The sequence below is a fragment of the Physeter macrocephalus genome, chromosome 5 (genome assembly GCF_002837175.3).
Source record: "Physeter macrocephalus isolate SW-GA chromosome 5, ASM283717v5, whole genome shotgun sequence".
Lineage (NCBI taxonomy): Eukaryota > Metazoa > Chordata > Mammalia > Artiodactyla > Physeteridae > Physeter > Physeter macrocephalus.
In genome coordinates, this window is record NC_041218.1 from 29,070,625 (window position 1) to 29,094,723 (window position 24,099).

The 24,099-nt window shown below is 35.8% G+C and overlaps 1 protein-coding gene across 1 annotated transcript in view; it reads right to left on the bottom strand.

The window, feature by feature from the left end:
- The window catches only part of PTPRZ1 (protein tyrosine phosphatase receptor type Z1), a 177,919-nt gene that overhangs the window by 24,007 nt on the left and 129,813 nt on the right, over positions 1–24,099 (bottom strand). Inside the window, exons 11-15 of the mRNA XM_024127941.3 lie at positions 23,769–23,815; positions 18,526–19,525; positions 10,904–11,048; positions 4,460–4,551; positions 1,400–1,485 (exon numbers count right to left, since the gene is read on the bottom strand). Coding sequence (XP_023983709.1) covers positions 1,400–1,485; positions 4,460–4,551; positions 10,904–11,048; positions 18,526–19,525; positions 23,769–23,815 — 1,370 coding nt within the window. The remainder of the gene's footprint in view (positions 1–1,399; positions 1,486–4,459; positions 4,552–10,903; positions 11,049–18,525; positions 19,526–23,768; positions 23,816–24,099) is intronic.

Below are 24,099 nucleotides of genomic sequence, written 5' to 3' on the forward strand. Positions count from 1 at the left end.
TCCTTAGCATATTCTCCCTTTTGCAACTATGATTTTGTTTGATGGATGCCTGATAGTTTCTATAAGTTAATACTGCACCACCCAGTAACCTCTATTATGGTAGGAAAAAATAATTTGATGTTTTAAAAATATAATTCTTCATATTATTCCACTTTACTTAGTAGTCACTTCACACTGCTTTCTTATTCAATGTAGCTATGACTTAGACTTCTTTTAAGATTAAAATAGCTGATTTCTACTGTTTTTAATTTAGTGAAAACATATATTTCATTTCTCTTTCCTTTGGTTTCTTAAAGCTTTCTAATCTCTGGCATTTTCCTTCCATAAATACGTTCTTGTTGATCTGATTTGGTGGGGAGCAGTTTCTGCGTATATTAGGGACGGTGGTGTATCCTCTGATCAGGATCAGACCTCAAAAGGCTTCAAAGAGGGAGGTCAGTTGAGCACTTGGGGCTGAGGTAAGGAGGCAAAAAAGCAATGTGATGCTTCCTAAAGGGGAGAGGCTTGGGAGGGGGTGGGGATCCCTCGATTTCTAGAATGGAAAGGACATGAGTGTTAAGTTTGAATCCCAACCCTGCTATTTATTAGTTGTTAATTAACTTCTGTGGAAGTTGATTTCATCAGCAATATGAATAGAAATAAAAACAAATAACTTCCAGAGTTGGGTGAAGGTTGAATGTAGAAGCATCTAGTACAATGATCAGCATATTAGGCAGTGCTCAATAAGAGTAACTTTATGTTTTGTGGTTATTATTGTTAACTGTTGGTTTACGGCACCCTATTTTGAAAAAGCTCCTTAACTGACAGTTCAGTGGGCCATGATAAATTTGCAGTAAATTTCTCTGCCCCTACCATCTAAGAGTGTTTTACAGAATAATACTAGAAAAATTTTCACTGATTGTGAAGTTCAAATGTTTTTTTAAAATGCATATTTTCTTGAGAAGATGGGGTTTTACCTTGTATAATATTTATTATGCCTTGTATAATAAATGCTTCTGCATTTACACTGTTGTAATCCTTACAATTAAGAGCTTCTATGTACTTTGGCTGAAAATTATGAAATTTACTAGTTTACTATAATTTATATAATTTAGGAAATTAAAAGGAATCAGTGTTACTAATTCAGATTTAAAAAAGAATACTAGAGCTCTGATTTTTATGGGAGAGAATTAACAATGTTTTTGTTTTTTCCACTTTTACAAATTGAATTTTAAAATGGAAAACCAATTTTCTAAATTGTATGGTAACCATAACACATATCCTAAACACATAATTGATTATGGAACTAATAATCTTGCTAGAAGTGAAAATGGTTTCAATGTCAAGAAATAGCCTATTGCTGAATTTTAAAAATGTACTATTTTCCATATTATTTAAAATAGACATATTAAAATCATACCTCAAATTCTTCAGTAAACCCACTACTTGCATGTAAGTCTGCAACATGCTTTGGAAAGTGCTTTACTGGAATTGCTCCAACATCATCTAAGTGAATAAAAAAAATCAGGTTGGAAAAGATAATTCAACAGAAATAAATATGCCTCTCATTTATACAGATTTATAAAGAGCCTTCTTCTAAAACAACGTCAAAGTTCACTTATTACTATAATCCCGACTGAATCTATGTTCAAAGAAACATTCAGCAGCGATTACCAATTTTCTCTATATTTACTTTCAATCATAACCTGCATTTTAGAATTCTGATTTGATCAGGAATCTCTTTTCCTTTCATACTCTAAAGAGAAACTTAATTTTCAATGTTACGTTATAAATAATACCACAGCCTCACTTCTTATCAACGGACTGCATCTCTTTATGGATAACTTTCTTTAACATGAGTGGGAGTTGCCTGCAAATTCTGGGGAAAAATGCAGAAATAATATATTTTCAATTTTACCCTGGACTAAACATAATATATAGTGCAATTTCAGTTTTATAAAATTGTACAGTTTAATGCCTCTCCGTTAAATAATCAGATGTTTACATTTGAAAACATTATTTCCTTCTTTCTATAAATAATAGAAAACATTTATATGCAGACTATTCATTAAGGATAATGTCAAAAACCTTTGGGAATTTTTATCTGTAAAATTTCAAGAATTCTAACTTGAAAATATGCTATGTAAACAAAGTCACTGGATCTGTTAATTAATTGTGAAGGGGCCAAATTATTTTACCTGGTCCTGTTTTTTTCTTTTTTTTTCCTGGAAAGACTTTCTTAGATTAAACATATCACTAGTTCACAGCGTGCAATTTCACAATTTCCTTCCTCTGACAAGGAAGCATCAAACACATTTCACTAGAACGAGTTATTTACATCAACAGATGTTCAGCATCTAGGCCATTTAATATTTTTAAGCTTCAGTTACCAAGAATTTGTTGATTTAAAAAAAATTAGAATCCATCTGTTCTCTTTTAGATGAGTATACCTGAATACTAAAATTGAATTAGCGAGTTAACCTTAAGAAACACTAGACAAAGGTGTAATTCCACCTTCACACCTACAGAAGGATCTTGCCTAGAAGTAGCTTTTATAATTAGACAAGAAAACAGAAATAACTTGTCACATCTAAATCGTTAGTTCTCCTAGTAAAGCTTCGTCAAAACCACGGATATTATCCTGCACAGCTAACCTCTTTCCACAAGCAAACTGACTACTTCTCATTTGCCATCATGTCTTTTGGTAATTCTTTTACGAATTGGTCTGCAGGTAAAAGGAGGAGATGCCCTTGATCACCATTCTTCTAAGAAGTAGAACAGGGGATTCTGGATTTCCTGGACAACCTGATTTTGGATTATTTATTGTTAATAATAAACTGTGTTGGACTTTGGATAATGGTATAGTTAATTTGCATACCCACGCTGACAGGATATGTAGAAGAGGTATGTTTGAAAGTGAAGGGAACTAAACACAACAGATAACCGAGAGCAATTGGTCTCAAAATTCTAAATATGTTAATGAGAAATTGTGCTGTACTAAAAGAAATAGAATTTTAATATAAACTAGAAAAATAAAACAGTGGTGGTTAAAGACAGTTGATAGAGTTGATAAAAGAGGTAAAAGAGCAAAACACTTCTTATTACTATGCCTGTTGCAAATTACAAGGAAAATGCTTCTCTTCTTTACTTTTGTTTTTTAAATCATGAGACTTCAGAAGATAACTTCATGTAGAATTTGAGCCTCAAGCAATAACACATGGCATCTCAGACAATTTAAAAAGCGGCTTCTGTACAAAGATGTAGAGTGGAATGTTTCCATTTGCTTTCCCTGGTTTGGTGACTCTCCGTGTCCTTGTCTCGTCCTCTGTCCTCCAGTTCTGCTTCCTTAATTGCACATTTCTAGAAAACTTTTTCTTTTTTATTGTTACCACTTTTCATTCTGAAATGTTATAAAATGTTAATTCAGTAAGTGTCTGTGACCTTAGTTACAGTGTGAACTCTAGGATCAGTAAGGGTCTTAAAGTGACCCTGGTTAATTCTTGAATATTGTTAACTAGGTAAGTTCTGATAAAACAGTTGATGTTTTCCCAGGGATACAACTGACATTTTTACTTAAAGTATTTCCGGCAACCACACATTCTTTGTGCTCATGTTTATCTTCTACCCTCACCATTTTAAAATTTCTTTTTTTTCCCGTAATGTAGTGAAGAAACCTTTTCTCACATACACTCAGTTAATCAGAAGGGAACTAAACTTTATCCTTATTTTTGTGGTTTTTGTCCTGTCCATCCTTACTGCAATGATTTAGTCTGACTTTTGTTGTTTAGGTTTCCATTAAAGGAATGCAAATGACTGAAAGTCAGCATTATTCCTTACTGATATTTTATTGCTATAAATATTTATGTTCTTTAACATATAACATCTGAACAACTATAAATTATTTTACCACATCACCTGTATGGTTAAGACTGTTCAAAACATTTTTTTAATTAATTACTTTAAAAAAATTAATTAACTAATTTATTTATTGGCTGCGTTGGGTCTTCGTTGCTGTGCACAGGCTTTCTCTAGTTGCGGTGAGCGGGGTCTACTCTTCGTTGTGGTGCACGGGCTTCTCATTGCGGTGGCTTCTCTTGTTGCAGAGCACGGGCTCTAGGTGCGCGGGCTCAGTAGTTGTGGCTCACGGGCTCTAGAGCGCAGGCACGGCAGTTGTGGCGCACGGGCTTAGTTGCTCTGCGGCATGTGGGATCTTCCTGGACCAGGGCTCGAACCCATGTCCCCTGCATTGGCAGGCGGATTCTTAACCATTGTGCCACCAGGGAAGTCCCAAGAATGTTCAAAATTAACAAGAACAAGTTATAAACCTGAATGCCTGATACATAATATTTTGGGCAACACAAACATTTACTAATCTACATTATAGCCATTTGCAAAGTACTCCAATAAGGAAAAACCTTCCAACATCACGCTTTTCATTTAACATCTACCAGCTACTCAGGGTCACACTTTAAGCTATTACCTGAAATTGGAAAGATAGGTGTTGGAGGTGTGGATATTACTCGAGGGGATGTACTGTCCTCTAAGTAAAAGTGTGCAGTCTGGAAACATTTCCTGGAAAGAAAAGAAAGAAATTTATACTACTAGCTGGCATGGTCAGCAAGACAACTTCCGAGATGCTTAAAGATTATGACAGAAATCTCCAGAATTAAAACATAAGTGGAAATCATCTACTTATCACCTACTTTTACAAAACACAGTTATTAGAGAATTCTATAGCCTCCAAATTTGTCTCAGCTTTACCTGTACCAGATGAAGAAGACTGAGCAGATATCAGACATGGTATAAGCAGAGATGACACTTGAACTTGGCAGTTGGTGTCAAGGAGTAGGACACCTCCATGCCCTACTTACTCGTCCACTGTTGCCATATACCAGGATGTCTTGCCATCTTGGACAGGACCAGAGGGGAAAAGAAAGCCCGTCCAAAGCTATTTGCACTCAATATTTAAGGGACCATGCCGTTCTGAGGATATTCAGCTGCTAGCAAAAGGCAGCAAGCTGTGACCATGTAGAAATGAAATTCTACTGTGGTAACATTTTGATGAAAAAGAAGGCAGCTTTATAAGTATGATAATGCAGCAATAACAAAACGAAGTGAGGAAATAGTGAGCATATAACCAAAAACAGGGGTGATTTTCTCTCCAACAGATGCTAGCCTTGATGAGAGTTTCGAGAATGAATATATTTGGAATCAACGACAACCATGACCTAAAATGTCACCTGAATCTATTTTCATTCAGATAATAAGAGTAACATCTTTCACTACAAACAACTGAGAAGAGCAAAGAACCAACTGCTGCTGTAAACTAATGCAAACTACCCTTATTTAAAAAATTTTTTTAATTAATACTGCTAATGACACTCTTTGATGTGGGTCATTTAATTTATTTGAAGCATTACTCATGAGGGGTTAAGTTTAAATGGAAAGATGTTGGAGTGAAAATGCCAATCTCATTTTCCATTTAAAAGATCCAAGCAACAGGATATTTATCCTAATGAGCTTTAACATAACATTTGTTCTTACATGACACACTTCAATTTGTGATATTTTTTTCAATAATCATTTTCCTGCATAGAATTCTTCAGCGGCTTCCCACTGCAATTAGAATGATAGTCCATTATTTCAGCAAGGGCTGTAAGACCCTCTGCCACCTGGTCCCCTCGCACCCCAGCGGTTTCACCTCCTACAACTCCTTCCTGCACCCACTAGGCTCTAGCCCACTGGTCCTTGCTTTCTCCCTCTAAGAAACCCGCCAGGATCATCTCAGGGCCCTGGTTCTTGAAGTTCCCTCAGGCCACTTGCCTTTCCCATCATTTATGCATTGGCTAAAATGCCACATCCCCTGAGAGTCCTCCTCTGACCACCTGAGCTAAAAGTACCAGCCCTGCCAGCCAAGTCACTATTCTTCCCCCTTTTGTTTGCTTTGTGGCACTGATCACTATCCGAAATACTTTATTTATATATTTGTTTATTCAGGTTTCATAATTTTAGTTGGTCTTCCCTCACCAGAATGTAAGCCCCCAAAGGGCAAGGTACTTTGTCTTAAGGCATTGTCAGTCCTCAGTGCTAAGAATCATGTCTGGCATGTTGTAGGTGCCATGAAATATTTGCTCAATGATTTCACTGCTATAATTATGAATAGTACAAAATTATATAATGTCACAAGCCAAAACAAAAATTCAAAGGCGACGATATGCATAGCAAAAAACTAGCCCTCTGCTGTGATGTTATAACCTTTAATAATCAAGCCTATGAGAGCATAGATAACTGACAGAACACAGGAATGTCTTCAACAGAGAAGAGCTGAGGTAGGAGGAAGACGAGTGGATGTAGAATCAACTGCAATGTGGGGTCAAAGGGACCCTGAGTGGGGTTCATATCCTGGAAAGAGGAAAGAGCATGGCAGACGAATGAGAAATGGGAAAGATGAGGGTCACAGGTCTCATGATAAAGAAACTACCCTACTGAAAGTCCACATTTGAGCAGAATTGACACCAGACTGGAGCAGGAACTACAGGGAAAGTGTGGCTTACCTGTGTAACCACAGATGTAGTATTTTCTGACACACTGATATGAAAACACTGGATTTGATACACTTGCTTTTAAGATCACTGAATTAAAACCTCCTTGATTCCTCTAAAATATGATTACACAAGCCGGTTGAAAGGGTTTCTATTTATTTTTCAATGAATCTTAAAGTTGTAAAATACCTTAAGGGACCTGGTGCAATATCACAGCTGATACAAGAGTCCCTTCCCTAGCATCTCTGACATATTAAAAAGACCCAGTTTGAATACCTTCAGTGACAAGGAGCTTACTTCTTTATGAACCATCTTTAGCTACTAGACATTTCTTGTACTAACTCAAAACTCATTCCCTTGTAAGTATCTCCAAATGGTACCCAAAGAGGAGACCCTCCTGTTCCAATGTTATGCCTCCTACTGTTGATATTCTTTTTTGTATCGAGCCCCAAATCTATCTCCCTGTTACTTTGACATATTGGCTCTAGTTCTGTGCCTTACAGATTTTTAGATCATAGTACCCCAAATCTTTTAATACCTAAACCCTACCTATCTGTGGTCCAAACCTTTTTTGACTTTTCTCCTTGAAGTTTATATCCAATAACACAAACATGTTGTAGATCACTGAACATGTCTTTTCCTGCTCTAACTCAGTATTTCTCCTCCCTGCTTTAAACATGGTTCTTCTGACCAAAATGCCTCAGTCACTAATGTGCCATGCAAACACTTCGTTTTTAAAGACAACTCAGTGGTTTCTTCTCTGTGAAACAGCCTTTCATTTCCTAAGCAGACTCTTGCACTCCAGTTTCTGTTTCTACTGTACCCAACGCAAATCTCCATTCACACTCACCTTAAGACTGCTTTGAAAAGTATGCTTAATTAATCCAAGGATGACCTTCACTTCCTGGACATTATTCTCCATTATTTTATTTTAAATATTTTAATTAATTGGTGGTGACAGTATTTTGCAGTATATTTGTTTTGTGCTTTTATCCTCATTATGTTTTTTTTTTTAAAGATGGGGCCATGTCTTTTGATTTATCTAGACTCAATTTTTAATACAATGCCAGGAGTACAATAGGTATTAAGTGTTGAATGATTAGATGGATTTCCAGTAGTAAGTAAATTCCACCAACCATAAAGTATTCGGCTGCATCCTAGACTCTCTTGCCTACCTGAGCCTCAAATGAGATTAACCTAAAATTTCAAAACATTTGGGAGGGAGAGGTGGAATACATAGCTAGAGAAAAATGAATGGATAGACGGATGGATGGATGGATAGAGGATGTGTCTGAGAGAATGGGAAGAAGGTAGCATCTCTTAGAATAGGAAAAGGTAAATTAAAACATATTAGTATAGTGGTTTAACATGTTGCTAATATTCATCGTAGTATCTGGGTATATACCAGCTCTATACTTTTCAGCTATGTAATCAAACATTTGTTGGTTTTAGAAAATAAGTGGTCTTGTAATGTTACTTGCCTTAAGAAGTAACAAAAGAATCTTATAGATCATACCAATAAGCTTAAAAGTGGGAAAAATTAAAATTAAAATAGTACAGGATAAACTCTGGATGAAGATCCTCTGTACATGGCTTAGGTACACTTTATAGTACAGTCTTACCTAGGAAGTGACATTCTACTTAAAAGGCAGCATGGTACTGGGAGGCCTCCATTCTGGGTTGGTAGCTACTAGTGACCCACAGATTTAAATTTAAGATCAAGAGAGAATTCATATTGCTTCCCTTCCCACTCTCCCCAGCCAGAACAAGTGTGTCTATGGAAAGTTCTGTTCCATATAGCTTTTGATGGAGTGCTGTTTTGTTGAATATAGCCTTGGTATTTTTCAGATTCTAACTATTAAAAAAGCTCTCCAAAATTTACCCTTTGTTGTCTTTAAAAAGAACTTTTTGAAAATATTCCTTATGGAAGTCATTTTGTGTTTTAAAACTTACGATTTGGCTCACGTAAATTATACCTTAAAACATCTGGAAAATAATTTCCAGGCATATTATTTAATGCACGACAAGATTCAGTATCTATGGTCCATCTGTTCTGTATCAGCAGTGAATGTCTTCACGTCTATGTGCTAAGTGTTGATAACTATATCTCCTGCTAATTATCACTCAGCCATGAGGAAAAAAGTGATGACTGTCTTAAGCTTATAGACATAGGTCCTATCAATCAATGTTAATCTGATTATTTAATTTACACCTTTTCATCACAGTATTTAGAATTAAAAGCTAGAAATGTGTAATTATGATTCCATTTTTTTGGGTCCTTATACAAATATGAAACAACATTCATCATGCTGTATTCATCACAGAGACCCTAAAGAAAGTCTGATTGCAATCTTAAAGATGATCTTTCCCCCAAATGGTAAAAAGAGGAAAGTTTCATTCCTAGATGGGTGACTTGCCCAAGGCCATATAGCAAATGTCAGGAAGAACCGGGAAAGGGATCCAGATTTATCACCTCTGATTTGTTCTGTCTTCCTGCTACGACATGCTTCTTCTCAAGGTTTACACAAAACATAAGAGACCGAATTAGATAAATTAGACAAAAGAGAGGATTTATTATACCACTTTGCGATTATTTTTTTCTCCTAAAGAATTAGGTCAGAAAAGTGTTTTAATATATAAACTGGAAAAACGTATAAGGACCATACACCTATTAGGACTCTTGTTGGTATGCCATTAGATTTTTAAACCTTTCTGCAGGCTGTAGTTTCCACAAAGGTCGAAAATGTTTCCATATTGGATAGTGAAATCATATTGCTCACAAAATGCAGCTACACTGGAATTTGAATAATTCACACAAACCTTGAAGAATGCACTAACATTGTCATTTTGTAATTCAGCAAATAATACCCCTCTGTGTATTCATGTTACTGATCTAAAAAGTTACATTTGGAAGTGAATCAACTTCAAATGGTTGTGAGTTGGACAGATATGTGAAATTTGTAAATGGGTAAGTAAGAGTAACAAATCTTATCAGGACATTTGATAGTTAGATATAAAATATATACATAAAACCCTAAGAGTGCTCATATTTTAAACTAACACTCTGTACTCAAGTTACATAAGACACTGCCTGGAATGCCCTTCTCCTTTAGCTCCTCTTTCTGAATCCTATCCAGCTCAAGCCTGACATTTTACATTTACCCTGCCCATTCTGGCTTATCAAGATCCCTTTTTCTCTGACCACTCTTAGCATTAGAGATTTCAGCTGCCGTGCATACACTTTTGTGTAATTTTTTACAAATTTTGCATGGAAAATTCTTTCTCCTCAATAAGCATAAATTTCTTGACACTGGTGATTCTCATTCATTCATTCATTCCTTCTTTTATACTTTCCCATAGTAGTTCACAGAGTACTAGACACATGGGAAACAGTCGATAAACATTAAATATTTTTGAATAAACAGAGAGAATATATTTTGGAATAACACAAAGAGTGGTGATATGAACTTACAGACAGAGGTTGCTTAAAAAAAAAAAGAAATTGATTATAAATCTTCTGAACAAAATTCTCTTTTAAAACAAAAGTATAAAGTACTAAGCTATATCCTTTCTTAGTTTACAGATATGATTCCTTATATCATCATAAAGTCCTTGTTTTCCAACAGACACAGTTATAACAGTTATACTGATTCACATTGTGTCCCTAGTAAACTTATTACTTTGCAGTGTTCTGCTTGCTGTAGGATGGCAAGCTTACAGTGGGTACAATTTTCCTTGCCCTTTAAAGGTTTCAATAGATTACTGATGAGAATGAAGCTATATCTATCTCATCCTCAAGGCGAATTATAATGAATTTAAAAATCCCATCCATCTTAATATAGTCATTTACTTTATTTTCAAATTATATTTATATTTTAATGCTTAATTTTTACTTTTGTGTATGGGTTATCATTTTTTGTATTAGTATGCAATTGATATGTATCTTGTACAAAATCTGCTGCTATAAAAGTATATTTTACTATATCAAAAACTATATTTTCTAAAATAATAACTTTTAAAGTTATAACAGCTGGAGCATTTAACTGAGAAGCTTAGATTTATATTAAATTCCATGATAATGTTTGAATGCTAATTAGGTTAATATGAAAGTGCAACTGTCAAAATACTGTATTAAATATTAACTGAAGCCAAAGTTCCTCCATTTCGCCTTTAATTGTTTGACAGAAGTATGAAGAACAGTCAAATCTTTTATTATTATGTCTTTGGATTCACAAATTCACCTTACTCATAGTTACATGGATAAATTAATGGTAGCTCTCAAGTAAAGGGAATTTTGAATATGCTTTGAAAAGCATTCAGGTAAAACACAGGCAAAATCTGAGCTTTATGAAATGCATATCCAAAACAGACACTCAACTTACCTCCAGTAGATGAGAATACCCACAAGAACCACTAGACAGATAAAAGTCAGGGCTGACACGATCACAAGGGGTATAACTGCCTTCTTCTCGGATTCCAACCCCTCAGCTAGACCAATACGAGACTCATGGCTACTATTACTGGCCTCTGTAGTCGGAGAAAATTGAGAAAGTTGATATTTAAGCTTAAGGAAAAGCACAACATTTTTCAACCGAATAACTGCAATCTTCATTGCCGTTGCTTACCTTTAAAATTTTGACTCTATGAGGCAACCAATGTCTATGATCATAAGCTAATTTAAGTTAACACAAAGCTTAAAAAGGCAGGCTATCCAGTTGCAAAATAAGTGAGTCATGGGAATGAAATATACAGTGTGGGGAATTCAGTCAATAACTATGTAATATCTTTGTATGGTGACAGATCGTAACTAGACTTATTGTGGTGATCAGTTTGAAATGTACAGAAATATCAAATCACTATGTTGTGTAACAGGGACTAACATAGTGTTATAGATCAATTATACTTCAAAAACAAACTAATAAACTCACAAAAAAAGAGAAAAATAAAGTCAGCCTATCAGAGCTGAAGAACTATAATAACCCAACAAAGATTGGCACCCTGGAAGAGGTGCCATGGCAAGAAGTATAATATTGCCTTGAAAAGCTTATTAAAAGGGAAATGAAAATATTAAAATAAGAAAACTATTCAGTTTTTAAATAAAATGATCAGGAAAAACAGTGCTACTTCCTGAATCACCACATATAATCTTGATTTCCCAAAATTAATTGTAATGGAAATATTTTTAATCCCACAGTTAGGTAAATAATTAGGAGCAATTAATAATTTCATGAAGAGAGACTCCTAGGATAACCCTCCTTACATTAGGATAACCCTTCAATCCAGCGAACTATTTAACATTTAAACGTAGGTTGCTTTTAAGATGTTATTTTGAATGCCCTTCTTACCGTTTTTCTTTATCAAAAATAAAAATACTATTGCATGTAAACTGAAGGAATGCACAGATCTAAGAAATTCTTTGTAAATATGCAAGTGTAAATTATGAAAAAGTCTAAATTCTGTCCCTTGGTTAATTTTAAAAATGGCAAATAACTATTTTTGTGACCAATCAGGTACATTATTATTCTAGCATTTTCAAAATCACTGCAACTGAAGCTATCATTCTAAGTTGTTAAAAAAAAAGCTTCAGAACTGCAGGGTGTCAGTGGCCAGTCACAATTCTTCCCTTTTACTTTGAGGTGTGTGCAGTGTGAAACCAAGATGACTGAACATTAGAACCATTCTACCAGGATGATACGCTGACACTGCTACAAAGTAACAGCCCTTATCCTGTCTACCCGTAGGACTTCTGGAATAACTAAGTTTAAGCTCCTCATCAGAGTCTACATTGCCTCCTCCACATTTGGTAAGTTTGGTGCTTTTATGCCAAGTATCTTACTCTTAGTGATATGAGACAACAGCAATCTATTTAATTGAAAATATTATCAATTTAGTTGAAAATATTTGAGAATAAATTTGATAGTCACAAATTCATAAATATAGCATTGAAATATATCTAACTGGAGAGAACTTAAGAGTTAAAATGATAGCTTCCTTCTGTAAGACGAGATGATGCAGAAAGGGTCAAGAATTTAATCCACTCATATAGGAAATGCATCTATAAGTGACAACCAAATGTCCCAAGATGTTTGTTTTTATAACTATGGAAGGATTTCCTAGAAAAAACCAGAATTCAAAGTTGCGACTAGAAATAATAAAGCTGTATAAAAAGTGGGAATATTGTAAGTCAACTGATCCCTGAGCTGTAGTTAACGTTCTTGTGAGAGAAGGCTGAACTTTACCTTTTATTATGTTAATCATATGCTCTGGTCACTACATATTGTAGGGAGACTCATCTAGAAGCCTAAATGATCTGACGGTGAATGTACCTGTGTTTTTAAAAGAAATTTAGGAAAGCATCTTGCTTTATACACAATTGTCTTTACATTGTTTCTATTGTAATTATTGTTACCTAAGTAGAAAGTTTGTGGTTAACAAAGGAAATAAGCCACTTAGCAAAGTCCCTGGTACCTAGAAATTACAAATGGAGGTTAGTATTATTGTCTATTTCAGTCACACTTGAAGTGTGTCCCCCAGAACAGCGGCATCGACATCACCTGGAACTTGTTAGAAATGCACATTTTCAGCCCCTCTCCAACCATCCCAAATCTACTGAATCAGAAACTCTGTGGCTAAGACCCAGCAATCTGTGTTTTAACAATCCTCTGGGTGATTCTGATCCACATTAAAGTTTGAGAACCAATGATGTACATTGACTTACATACAAAGTGAGGTTATATAATTATACTGGTCTTCAATGAACACAAATATTCACTGCAGTATGTATATAGGTGTATGTGTATATACATATATGTATCTAGATACATACATACCTCATTTATATAGATGTATGTGCATACATATATATGAGATATATATGATCAAATATGTGATACATATGTAAGATATACAACACATAAAATATATAACAAATTACCACATATATATCATACACTCTATATACATGCACTATACACACACATGCACACACACAGAGTCCTGTATATAGACTTTTCTCATAAGTTCTCTGGGATGTCTGATTTTAAAACAAACCTTTTAATTAGGGAGTAAGAATGATAAATCCATGGTAATTACCTATAATGAAACTTAGATATTTTATATAAGATGAGATACCACATGAAAGTAGACAATCCACTGGCTGCTTTGTATATACTATAATGAGGAACAACTAGTTATAATGATTTTTATATTCATTAGTGGACACTAAATATCTTTTTGGATATGGCTCCGTAGTGTACATGAGTTACCTAAATGGTAAGACAGAAATGTGCTAATAGACAATTAGAAAAAAAGAACTAAGATTAATATTTTAAAATTCACTTTGAAAATAAAACAGTAGAATTCTGGTATTACAAATTAAGCGTTATATATATTTTATTGTTCTCAATCATGAAAACGTAATCCCTAAGAGACAGACACCAATGACACATGTTTCCAGTCTCAGTTTTTTATTAACTCCCTGTGTGACCTAGATCAAGCAATCTAGTATCTTCGGGACTCAGTTTATGCATTCATAAATTGCAGATACTAATATCTGCCTTATCTATATTATTCTGATGAGCATGTCTTGTAAATTATTCTACATTCTAGAAGTAGGTAATAAAATGATAAGTTTCAGAATTAGTCTATATGCATTTGATAAAGAGGCATATTCAATTATTGGATAAGACAGACTACATATGATTTTTTTACAGATATGTTTTAAAAATAGGCAAGAATTTTCCCCTAATCCTGTATGATCTTATTTACTTCATTAATTATGTTACTTGCTGCTGTTAGATGTTATATTTGTATTGTTTTCCTCATCAGTGGGAGAACATACTCAAATTAAATAAATCTGATTAGTGCATTGAAGAGAAATTGCTAAGTTTTAGTCAATAATTTAAGTTTTGGCATTTTACAGTATATATAGCCTTTCTATAACAGCATAATCTAGCAAGAACGTACAGATGATGCCACTACCTAAAAAGATAGAAATATGGATGGATTTCGGATGTTTTATTTCTAAATAAATCTGATAAAAATTAAAAAAACACAAGAACTATATTTGAAGCCAGATAACAATTCATATACATGGCAACACTAATGAAATATGGTGATTCATGAATTCCTTACTCATTTTCACATAACAGAATGTAAGTGTTTAAACTGGAATGAAATGTTAAACAGGTATCAAGTCAGAATGTAGAAAAACTTCTCTATCAAAATGTACAAACTTTTAATCGCTGCTGCACTGAAGGAAAAGTAGATAACTAATTCAAGGGACGGAAATAACAAAGAGGAAAACTATACTAATGAGATTGTTGTCTATGTTCTGGATTTTACATACCTACTTTTATGCAATAGGAGTGCAAGATTTACTTTAGCCTATCTTTTGACTTACTGTTGAGATTTAAGTATTTTCATTGTTGATTTAAAAAAATGCCTTAAAATGTAATAAAAGCAAATTATAAAACTCTTATGATCAATGCAATGAAATTATCTAGTATTTCATATTCTTAATGGTTTTGAATTTCCCCTTTTCTCCCCCATTGGCATCTAAGGCAAACATCTGTATTTTATAGGCTGCAAGTAATCTGCTCGAAGAAACATCTGGCTGATAAATTAATTTGCATAAAATACATTAACAAATGAAATGCATTTCTACAGAAAATGTTCCAGCGTTGTACATCTTGTCATACAATACCTATACATACTATGCATATTAATGGCCGTTATTTAACTTCTTAGAAAGGTGTATAACAGCAAGTATAAAGTAGAATGTATTTTGTTAGTTCACACCGCCCTCTTTAGGCAACATCATGGTAATCAAAGACAATTTTAAAAAATTAAAATCTTAAAAAAAAATCTTACCATTAACTCTCAAAACTTAGCAATAGAACTTTTTTTAAGGCCCCCAAGCTGATGTGGGCGTGCAATTATCTAACTCCTTTCCACTGGGTGGGTCAGAGAGAGGTGGTACATATATCGTACTATTATCAGAGTTTATAATTTGTTTTATAATTCAATAGAATTAGTTGACAACTTATTTTAGAATATGAGTAAACATTAAAATTAAAATCATCTAAAACACACTCCAATCTATCATTTAAAAAGCAGTGTACTGAAAATGTATTATGCACACAATAATTGCTCTCACATGTAATAGGTATCTTGCAGAAATGAAAAAATTGACAATAAATAAAATCACCTTATCTATTTTGGAGAGTGTTAACTGAAGGATCAAAACACGCTGAGTGTGCGTTTGAAATAATGAATAAAATCATATTTTAAAAACTGTAAATTGATTTGTGAATGCCTTCATTTTAAAAAAGGGTGGCCATTTTACCAAATTTCTCTTCCCATGATTTTTCTATTTTTTTGAGGCAGAAGGCCACCACGCCTCAATGTATCCCTCGGATCCATAACTAACCTGCCTCTGAAATGCTGAATACTTCTGAGTGCCTGCTAGCAACAGTCGGTGTTAAGGATTGTGGGGATCCAGGAGTTATTTCTGAGTCACCTGCTTCCAGGACCCCATCGCCATCTTTTTCATTAATATCTGGAAAACTGAAATCTGTGGAAGTCTCGTTATCATTAAGGCTATCTGAGGTACCTTGCCCTGATCCACTCTCTTCATCGCTTGTAGGAACTGCCCAAGCTTTAGATTCTGGGCTGAAAGAAAGCAGGGCATTACCAGTCTGAATGTCATTTTCCTGTTTTCCATCATTGCGCTTTTGGGGTGGCACATTTGTTGGTGGTGATTTATCAGGACTTCTGTCCATATCAGTCTGACTGTCTGCTATTACACCTGTGACTTTATTTCCTTCTTCAGAATTCTCAGATAGTGAGTATGAGACTGGGTTATTCTGATCCACAAGACCGTTTTCCTGGGTGTCTGAATCATTCATTACCTTCTCCTGGGATTCTCTATAGGAGGAGCACGACATACACTTATTTATGGATAAGCCATCTCTATCTTTGCCATCATAATCATCATCATCGTAATCATCAGTATCACCATCGTCACCACCACCCACTAAATCAGCATCAGATCTGGCACTTTGAGTCAGCTCAGAAGTTGTTCTAGAAGGAAACAGCAACTTGGTTGTGGTTACAGAACCATCTTTGTTGGGAGAAATAACTGAAATGGAAACATACGCGTTTCCTAAAGGGACAGAATGATCAGCAGTTACAACTGTATCAGAAACAACTGTTGGAATACCAGCCAATACCTCATCAGACATAGAACCCTTGGCAGAGGTGAAGACTTCATCAGAGTAAACAAGCTTATTTATAGGCATATCTGGTGGTGCATCAACTGATAAAACAGGAGTAGCAAATGCATGCCTTCCTTCTCGGGGGGTGGCCTGGTTAAGCTCCAAATTGGCAGTTTGGAACGACTCATCATTACTGTACAATGAAGGTACCGCTTGCTGGGAACTTTCGCTTTTAAGCAAAACTGGTTCAAAATATTTCTCACTTGCGTAAGAAATGGTTAAACCTTGAAGTGAAGCAGCGTGCACATTAGAAGTAGGCGATACATCAGAGACTGGTACAGATGTAGCGTGCAGCATGTTTTCCCTTGAAGTAGAATTTGATGCCATGAGATGCAATATTGTAGAACTAATGTGATCAACCTTGGGGGTTTCAACCAATATTGGATCACTAGGCACAGCTGGAAGAGCAGTTTTAAGCAACGTGTCAACATCAGAAGCCTGAAAGGAAGGTTGCAGCAACACTTCAGTATTAAAAGAAGCTGAGGGCTCATGAAATAAGAGCTGAGTTGAAGGAGATAACATTTCACTAGAAGCAGGGTCAGAGGATGCTGGCTCTGAGTTTGCACTAAGCACAGGTTTAAGCGAAGTATCACCAAATGCTTGAGATACAGCGTGTGAAGACTGAACTGGAAAGTTATTTTCTGGAACTTGACTAATCTCATGATCAAAAACCTTAGTAGCAGTAAAAGCAAGAAGCCCTGGGAGGATGCCCTTTGTGCTAGAAGTGCAAACAGGGGATTCTTGTAAAGATGCATTCAATTTATTTACATTATCATACAGGTCGGGCATGACTGTGCTTTCAGAAGGGTAAATCAGCTCACTGAAAGAAGAAATGTGTGGTTCCGTCTCATTTCCATTTATTACGTCACTTTTAGAAAGCAGCTTGTTATCATCCCCAAACATAGATGCTGGATATGTAAATTCAGCTACAGAAACAGGTGAAGACACGTTAAAGGCTGTCAGACCATCTGTGTCAGATAAAAGAAACTCACTATCAGAGGAGGCTCCAGACCACTCCCCATCACCAGAGAGGCCATGAGTAGGCCGCAGCAACGGTGCGCTTGGGGTTACTAAGGGAGACTCAGGCATCGGTACGTGGTTAGGGCTGCTAAGTAAGGAACCCTGAACAGACTCATGCACAGGTACTGCAGAACTGTAAGAAACACTGAAGAGGTATTGGGAGCCCTCAGCATTAGCTAAGCCATAAGAAGGTTCAGGCCCTGAAGAGCGTGCATGCATCACGACATCACTGCTGGCCGGTTCGGCTTGAGAAAACATAAGCGTTTTATAAAGCACACCAGGTTCACTACCACCGAATTCCCAGGTCTCTGAGGCAGCATGAGTAGTGGTCTGATGGGACACCACATCAGAATACGGAGCAAGGCTGGGCTCTAATAGCAAATCACCCCCAGCCACTGGCAGAGAAGCATGCAGGGACACCTTATCACTCTCAAGAGCTGAAGTAACTTGTGGAAGGATTTGAGAGACACGGTGAAACAATTCACTACTGAAGGAAGCAGAGGAAAATGGAAGCAAAGGCGCATCATCATAGGAAGACAGGATGGATTCAAATGACACACCGACACTGGGAAATACAGGCGTAGCATGCAAGGCCGAATCACTACTTGAAGCAGCAGGGGTAGTGTTGAGGATCTGATTGTCAAGCAACAAAGGGGTGACTAGAGGAGAGACTTCACTACTGTAGGAAGGTTGGAGAGGTGTCTCACCATTGTACACTGGTTGAGTTGTCTGCGGGTGTACCAGGTTGACGGTGGGGACCGAATCATGTTGTCCAGAGGATGGAGTAAAAGCATGAGGTGTTACCTCGGTTGGGAAGTACGCAAAGGTAGCGTAACGTGGCGTTTCCATATCTGTGACCAGGGGACCCTGTGACACCAGTGGGCCTGGAGGAGAGGACTCAGCTGTCTTCTCAGATTCATCAGTATCCATCTCGGTGTAATTAGTCTGGAGAAAGCTCTCTCTACCTGATCCAACATCGGGCAGCGTCGTCACATCTGGAGTACTAGGAAACCACACATTTCCATCAACGGAAGGATCCTTTAGAGAGTCTTCTGAACCTGAGGAGGCTGAATCTTCTGAAGCACTTCTCGTAGATTCTGGTATAAGGACATCGTATGTGACTGCCTCCGGGATTTCTGAAGAAAACACATAGCCATGGGATATGCTCTCAGAAACGAATGGCACAGCGGAAGTTGCAGGACTGGAGCCTGAAGAATCATCGGCTTCCGTACTGAGCTTGAAATTAGTCAATAAGCTCTCTTCCCCACTGATATCAGTAGATACCTCTTGAGATTCCGTTACAGAAACTGTATTTGAATATTCCACAGTCCCAGACAAGTTCATCTGTGGAAATCTGAGAACAGTTTTAGAGCCATCACTTAAAGAGGCTGAAGTGCCTGCCAGAGTGAGAGATGGTAGCTGGGTCGCAGTCTGTGACGTCAAAGGAACATCTTTTTCTGGGTCTAATTCAGTGACTGGTTGGGAAGTGGAATCTAAGGATGTGTTGGGAATATCGCCCTTTCCAGAGAATTCGCTTCCTCTTGCTGGGGACCGGTTAGTCTTGGCCTCATTGTATTTCGTCCCTACTTGGTTGTAGTTTGTTGTGGTAGGAATCTGGGGTTCCTTTCTCCTGATTTGGTTTGTGGTACCGTCTCTACCAGGATTCACAACAGTGTCTTCTTCAGTGTTCTTTCCCTCTTCTTCCTCCTTTGAAAAACAAATAAGACTTAATGGGACATAAGGAAATAAGAGAAAAATGAAATCTGCATTATGCTGTGAATCTTCACTTGTGGGATTTTGGGAACTTCTCATAAAGCACCACCCCGTAGAAGCCATGACTATCCTATGACCATTATTATCCACCCTTGAGGGAGAGTAACTGAACTTAATGAAAACATCTTATTTACGGCTACTTTATTTTATTTTATTTTATTTTATTTGATGAAAGGAAGTAAATTAATAAATACCACAACTTTGAAAAGAAGACACATTGTAGTGGTATTTACTTACTGAGAGTGTTATGTAACACAGTATTTATTTTCTTGTGTTTATATTTCTCTGTTCAGTTCATCTGGCAACAAGCTAAATAGCAATTAGCTTCTCGTATTGTGAAATGGCAATGAAACAACTTATTTCAAAGACAGAAGTAGCTGTATATTCAGAATATTTCATTGTATATATTAAGGATAAATCACAATTTTTTTTGTTGTTGTTCTTTCAAACTCGTTTTTTATTCTTTAAATTGTCAGTTAAAGCTCACACATTGTAAATCACAATTTTAAAGCCATCATAAGAGGAAGGTTTAGGACTGGAAGAGGTTTTTGGTGTTGTTTATTATTTTGTTTTAAATACTTTTCCCTGAGGATTTCATCTTAGACGGAGGCAGACATTTTAAAGACAACTTGTCAAAATATGGTTCTAGTACTGGTCGTTAAATTTCGTGTTTCCTTTAGAAACACTATTCAGGTGACCCAGTCTTTCATGGATGCTTAATCACTATAATGGCCCAGGAGTTACCTGGCTAGAGGTCAACCAAAACCCATGCTTTCTTTTTTTTAAAAACTGTGCATTTTATAAAACATCTAATCATACGTTTAGAAAACTAAATTGCCAAATGTATCAAGATATGATATTTTTTGTCCACATGGGACATGATTTTGTAAGTTTGTTAGCACTGCCATCTATTAGACCTCTTAAGGCCATGTGCCTTAAAAAAAGAAAAAAGCTACCGAGTACAAATTAGTCAGTGAGAACGTGACCAATATCAGTAGAAAGAATCTGAATCTTTAACCACGTGTGCTCATGAGCTTTTGTCTCATACACACGGAAAGCGGCACTGTATGAAACACAAACTTTCAAGCTTAATGTCTGCATCGTTATCCAGAGCTTAATTATTTAGTTGGTTTTAAGTATTTTTTTTATTTTAAGGCACATGTGACAACCCTAAGAAGTGAGTCATTAAAAATGGATATTCTCTTAGATTCCCCAGATACATTTCCTCACTAGTGGCATTTCTTGATAAAATTTTGCATTCTGTTTGATGCCTTGTTCACAAGGACAACCAGGAGATTTTACCAAATAATTTCCTGAATAAATATTCCCCTAATTTTCAAGCCCAAAAACTTCATATAAAAGGAAATAAGAAAAGTTTGCCTTGACTCGCTCTTGGTGAAAGATACTCTTCTTTCCTTAGAAGTTCTCACAAACATTTGTTTTATAATCTCATCCAGAGTTTCTCTGAGGATCAATGTTAAACTTAGCAATATGGAGTTTCTGAACTCTTCCTCATTTTTGCAAACCTGGATATTTGCCTAGTTTTCTGGTATCACTCCACACTCTTATCCTTTATCAAGACTTTCAAACTTTTTTTCTGCTCTATTCAAATCTCCATTTCCTTCTCTCCTCATTCTCAGCAGATGGCTTTCCTGGTTACAGAGAAAGTAGAAGCCACTAGACAAAAACACAACTCCTCCTAATGTTAAAACATAAAAAACCGGGACCAACAAAATCCAGCCCTGCCCCTCTCATCCTGTTGTAACTGAAGAGATGTTCCCCTTCCTTCCTATTTCCTACATTTGTGTTCTAATCCATTCTCTATCATCTTCTCGGGAACTGAATACAACTATTTCCCTCTATTTTGTATTTTACATTTTTTGCTTTCTTGAATGGATCACTCTCATCAGCTTAAACTCAGATCTCTCCTATTTAAAAGGAACATAAAGGAAAATCTCTAATTCAACATCTAGTATTCATTTTACCTCTCCCCTTCTCTTCAAAGTTCCCAAAACACATGTCATCTATCTTCTCCATATGATCTGACAATTTCTATCAAATCCCACAATAACATTGCTTCTCTTCCTCTTTTCTTAGATTCCCACATGAACCTCCTTTATCATCCTCCTATCACAAGCTATGAAGATGTCTATAAAATTGTTCTTAAAACATAATGCCACTCACCTTTTCTTCTATTCGATCTTTTGGAAAAAAAACTATACACACATTAAACACACATATCCCTTTCACTGCTTTCTTTTCTAGCAGATTTTAGACTGTGAGGTTCAGATACCTCTTAGAATCTGATGAAAGTGATGGACCTTTCATTAATCCCACCCAACTAAGTCTTGTACATCTCTATGAGGTCATATTATCTCATGTCAACATTTCAAGAAGAATATATGATTCAGGTTCTAAGATTACTTTATACATATCTGAAACCACAAATATTTTAATGGACACTGTTTCCTATAACTTCTTATGGAGTTATTGTGAATCTCTCTTTCACTATGGTTTTGATCTGGATCACACCTGTTATCCTTCACAACTTCTATTAAAATTTTTTTATTGTAAAGCCTTGATTGTGCTGGAGATACTTTGTCTTTCAAAGTCATGCATTCCTACTGGAAGAGAATTTGAGGAACATCTCCCAACTATTCATTTCCATATTTAAGCTTAGAACCATCACCGATACATTCCAGATGTTTGCCAACCTCTATCATTCATCCCTGCATGAATCGATGAAAGTGAATGGTGTTATGAACTGTGTTTGTGTCCCCCCTAAATTCACATGTTGAAGCCCTACACCCCAAAAGTGATGGTCTTAGGAGGTGGGGCCTTTGGGAGGTCATTAGTATTAGATGAGGTCATAAGGTGGAACCCTCATGAATGGGATTAGTGCCCTTATATTAAGAGTCATGAAAGACTGCTTCTTCTGCTCTGCTCTCCACCATATGAAGACAGAACAACAAGTCTGTAGTCAACAATCCAGAAGGGGCTCTCATCAGAAACCGGCAGTGCTGGTGCCCTGATCTTAGACTCCCAGGTTCCAGAACCGTGAGAAATAAATGTTTGCTGTTTATAAGCCATTTAGTTCATGGTATTTTGTTATAGCAGCCCAAACTGACTAAGACACAAACCAATGATTTGTAAAGATAATTTCCTTTTCTTGCCTTTGACTTGATTCTGGTAATCATTTCTAGGTATATTCATATCCACATGCATGTGCACACGTGCGTGCATGCAAACACACACAGACACATAGAGATATCCTTAGCTGAGTTCTGTGAACTCTTGATGAAATGCGGACTGGTCATTTTGGTAAAACAGTCCTTTGTAAGAGAGAATTGCCATAAGATAAGTAAATTATTGAGGTAATTATATCTGTGAAAACACAACCTAATTGCTATTTATTACTAGACAGTAGAATTAGTTTTCACAAGTTACCAGCTCATACACACATATGTACTTATGGACAAATTCATACTATCATTAACAATAGAACCTGGCTTTAACATATAGTCTCAGTTATAATGAACAGCACATTTGGGCTTAGGATGAAATACTGAATATAAGACATAAACAGTCATTTTCTCTCTATTTCAAAAATTAAGACAATGTTAAAATTTATAAATATCCTTAGGTGCCCATTTACTTAAAGGACCTTGTGCTAGCAACAGACATTTATAATATAAGTAGTCCAAACAAAAATAATCAAATTAAATGGGCAAAAGAATATACACAATTTATACTTTGACTCATATTTATTATCAATCTGTCAATCATTGGTTAAGTTAGTTAAAAATAAGCTGTACCAATATTAAGGATTGCTTAAATATTATTTTAGTCTTTTAGAAACATCTGAACATGAAAAAATTCCAATTTGTGGCTATAGTTCATAGCTATCATTATTTTTAAAGTTCACTGTTTTTCTACTTATCAACAAACCTTTTCTAGCTCTTTTTAAAAATTTTACCAATTAAAGTGTCTTCCAACTTCTTCATAAAAAAATCATGTTTATTAATTACGTGTCTATCTACAAAGCTCAGCAACTAATCCCACAAACAATGAATAATGCAACATGAACTTTTTATTAATGCAACATCTGAAACCTAACTGGTAATTCAAACCAGACTTCTTAATTTTAAAGCACTTGAATAAAAAGTAGTTATGATACCTTAATTATTTCTTCGGTTCCAATTAATTCAGGAAAGAGGTCAAGTTCTACAAAATTAAAAACAAAATTATTAACATTTTTATTCAACTATTTCAGCTTTATGGGTCAATCGTTGGATGGAAAGAGGGAAAAGGGGAAAAAAAGACTGTTAGTTTGGAAAATACAGAATTGCCCAAAATAAAAATTTCGAATTTCAGTTTTCAAGACTACTGAATGTTACATAACACAACACTACATAAACGTACAGGAAACTGCACTCAAAACCTTCATCTCTATCCTCCACTCCAACTCCCTTCCCTATTCTCACCCTAACTGTGATTGAAGCTAAGAA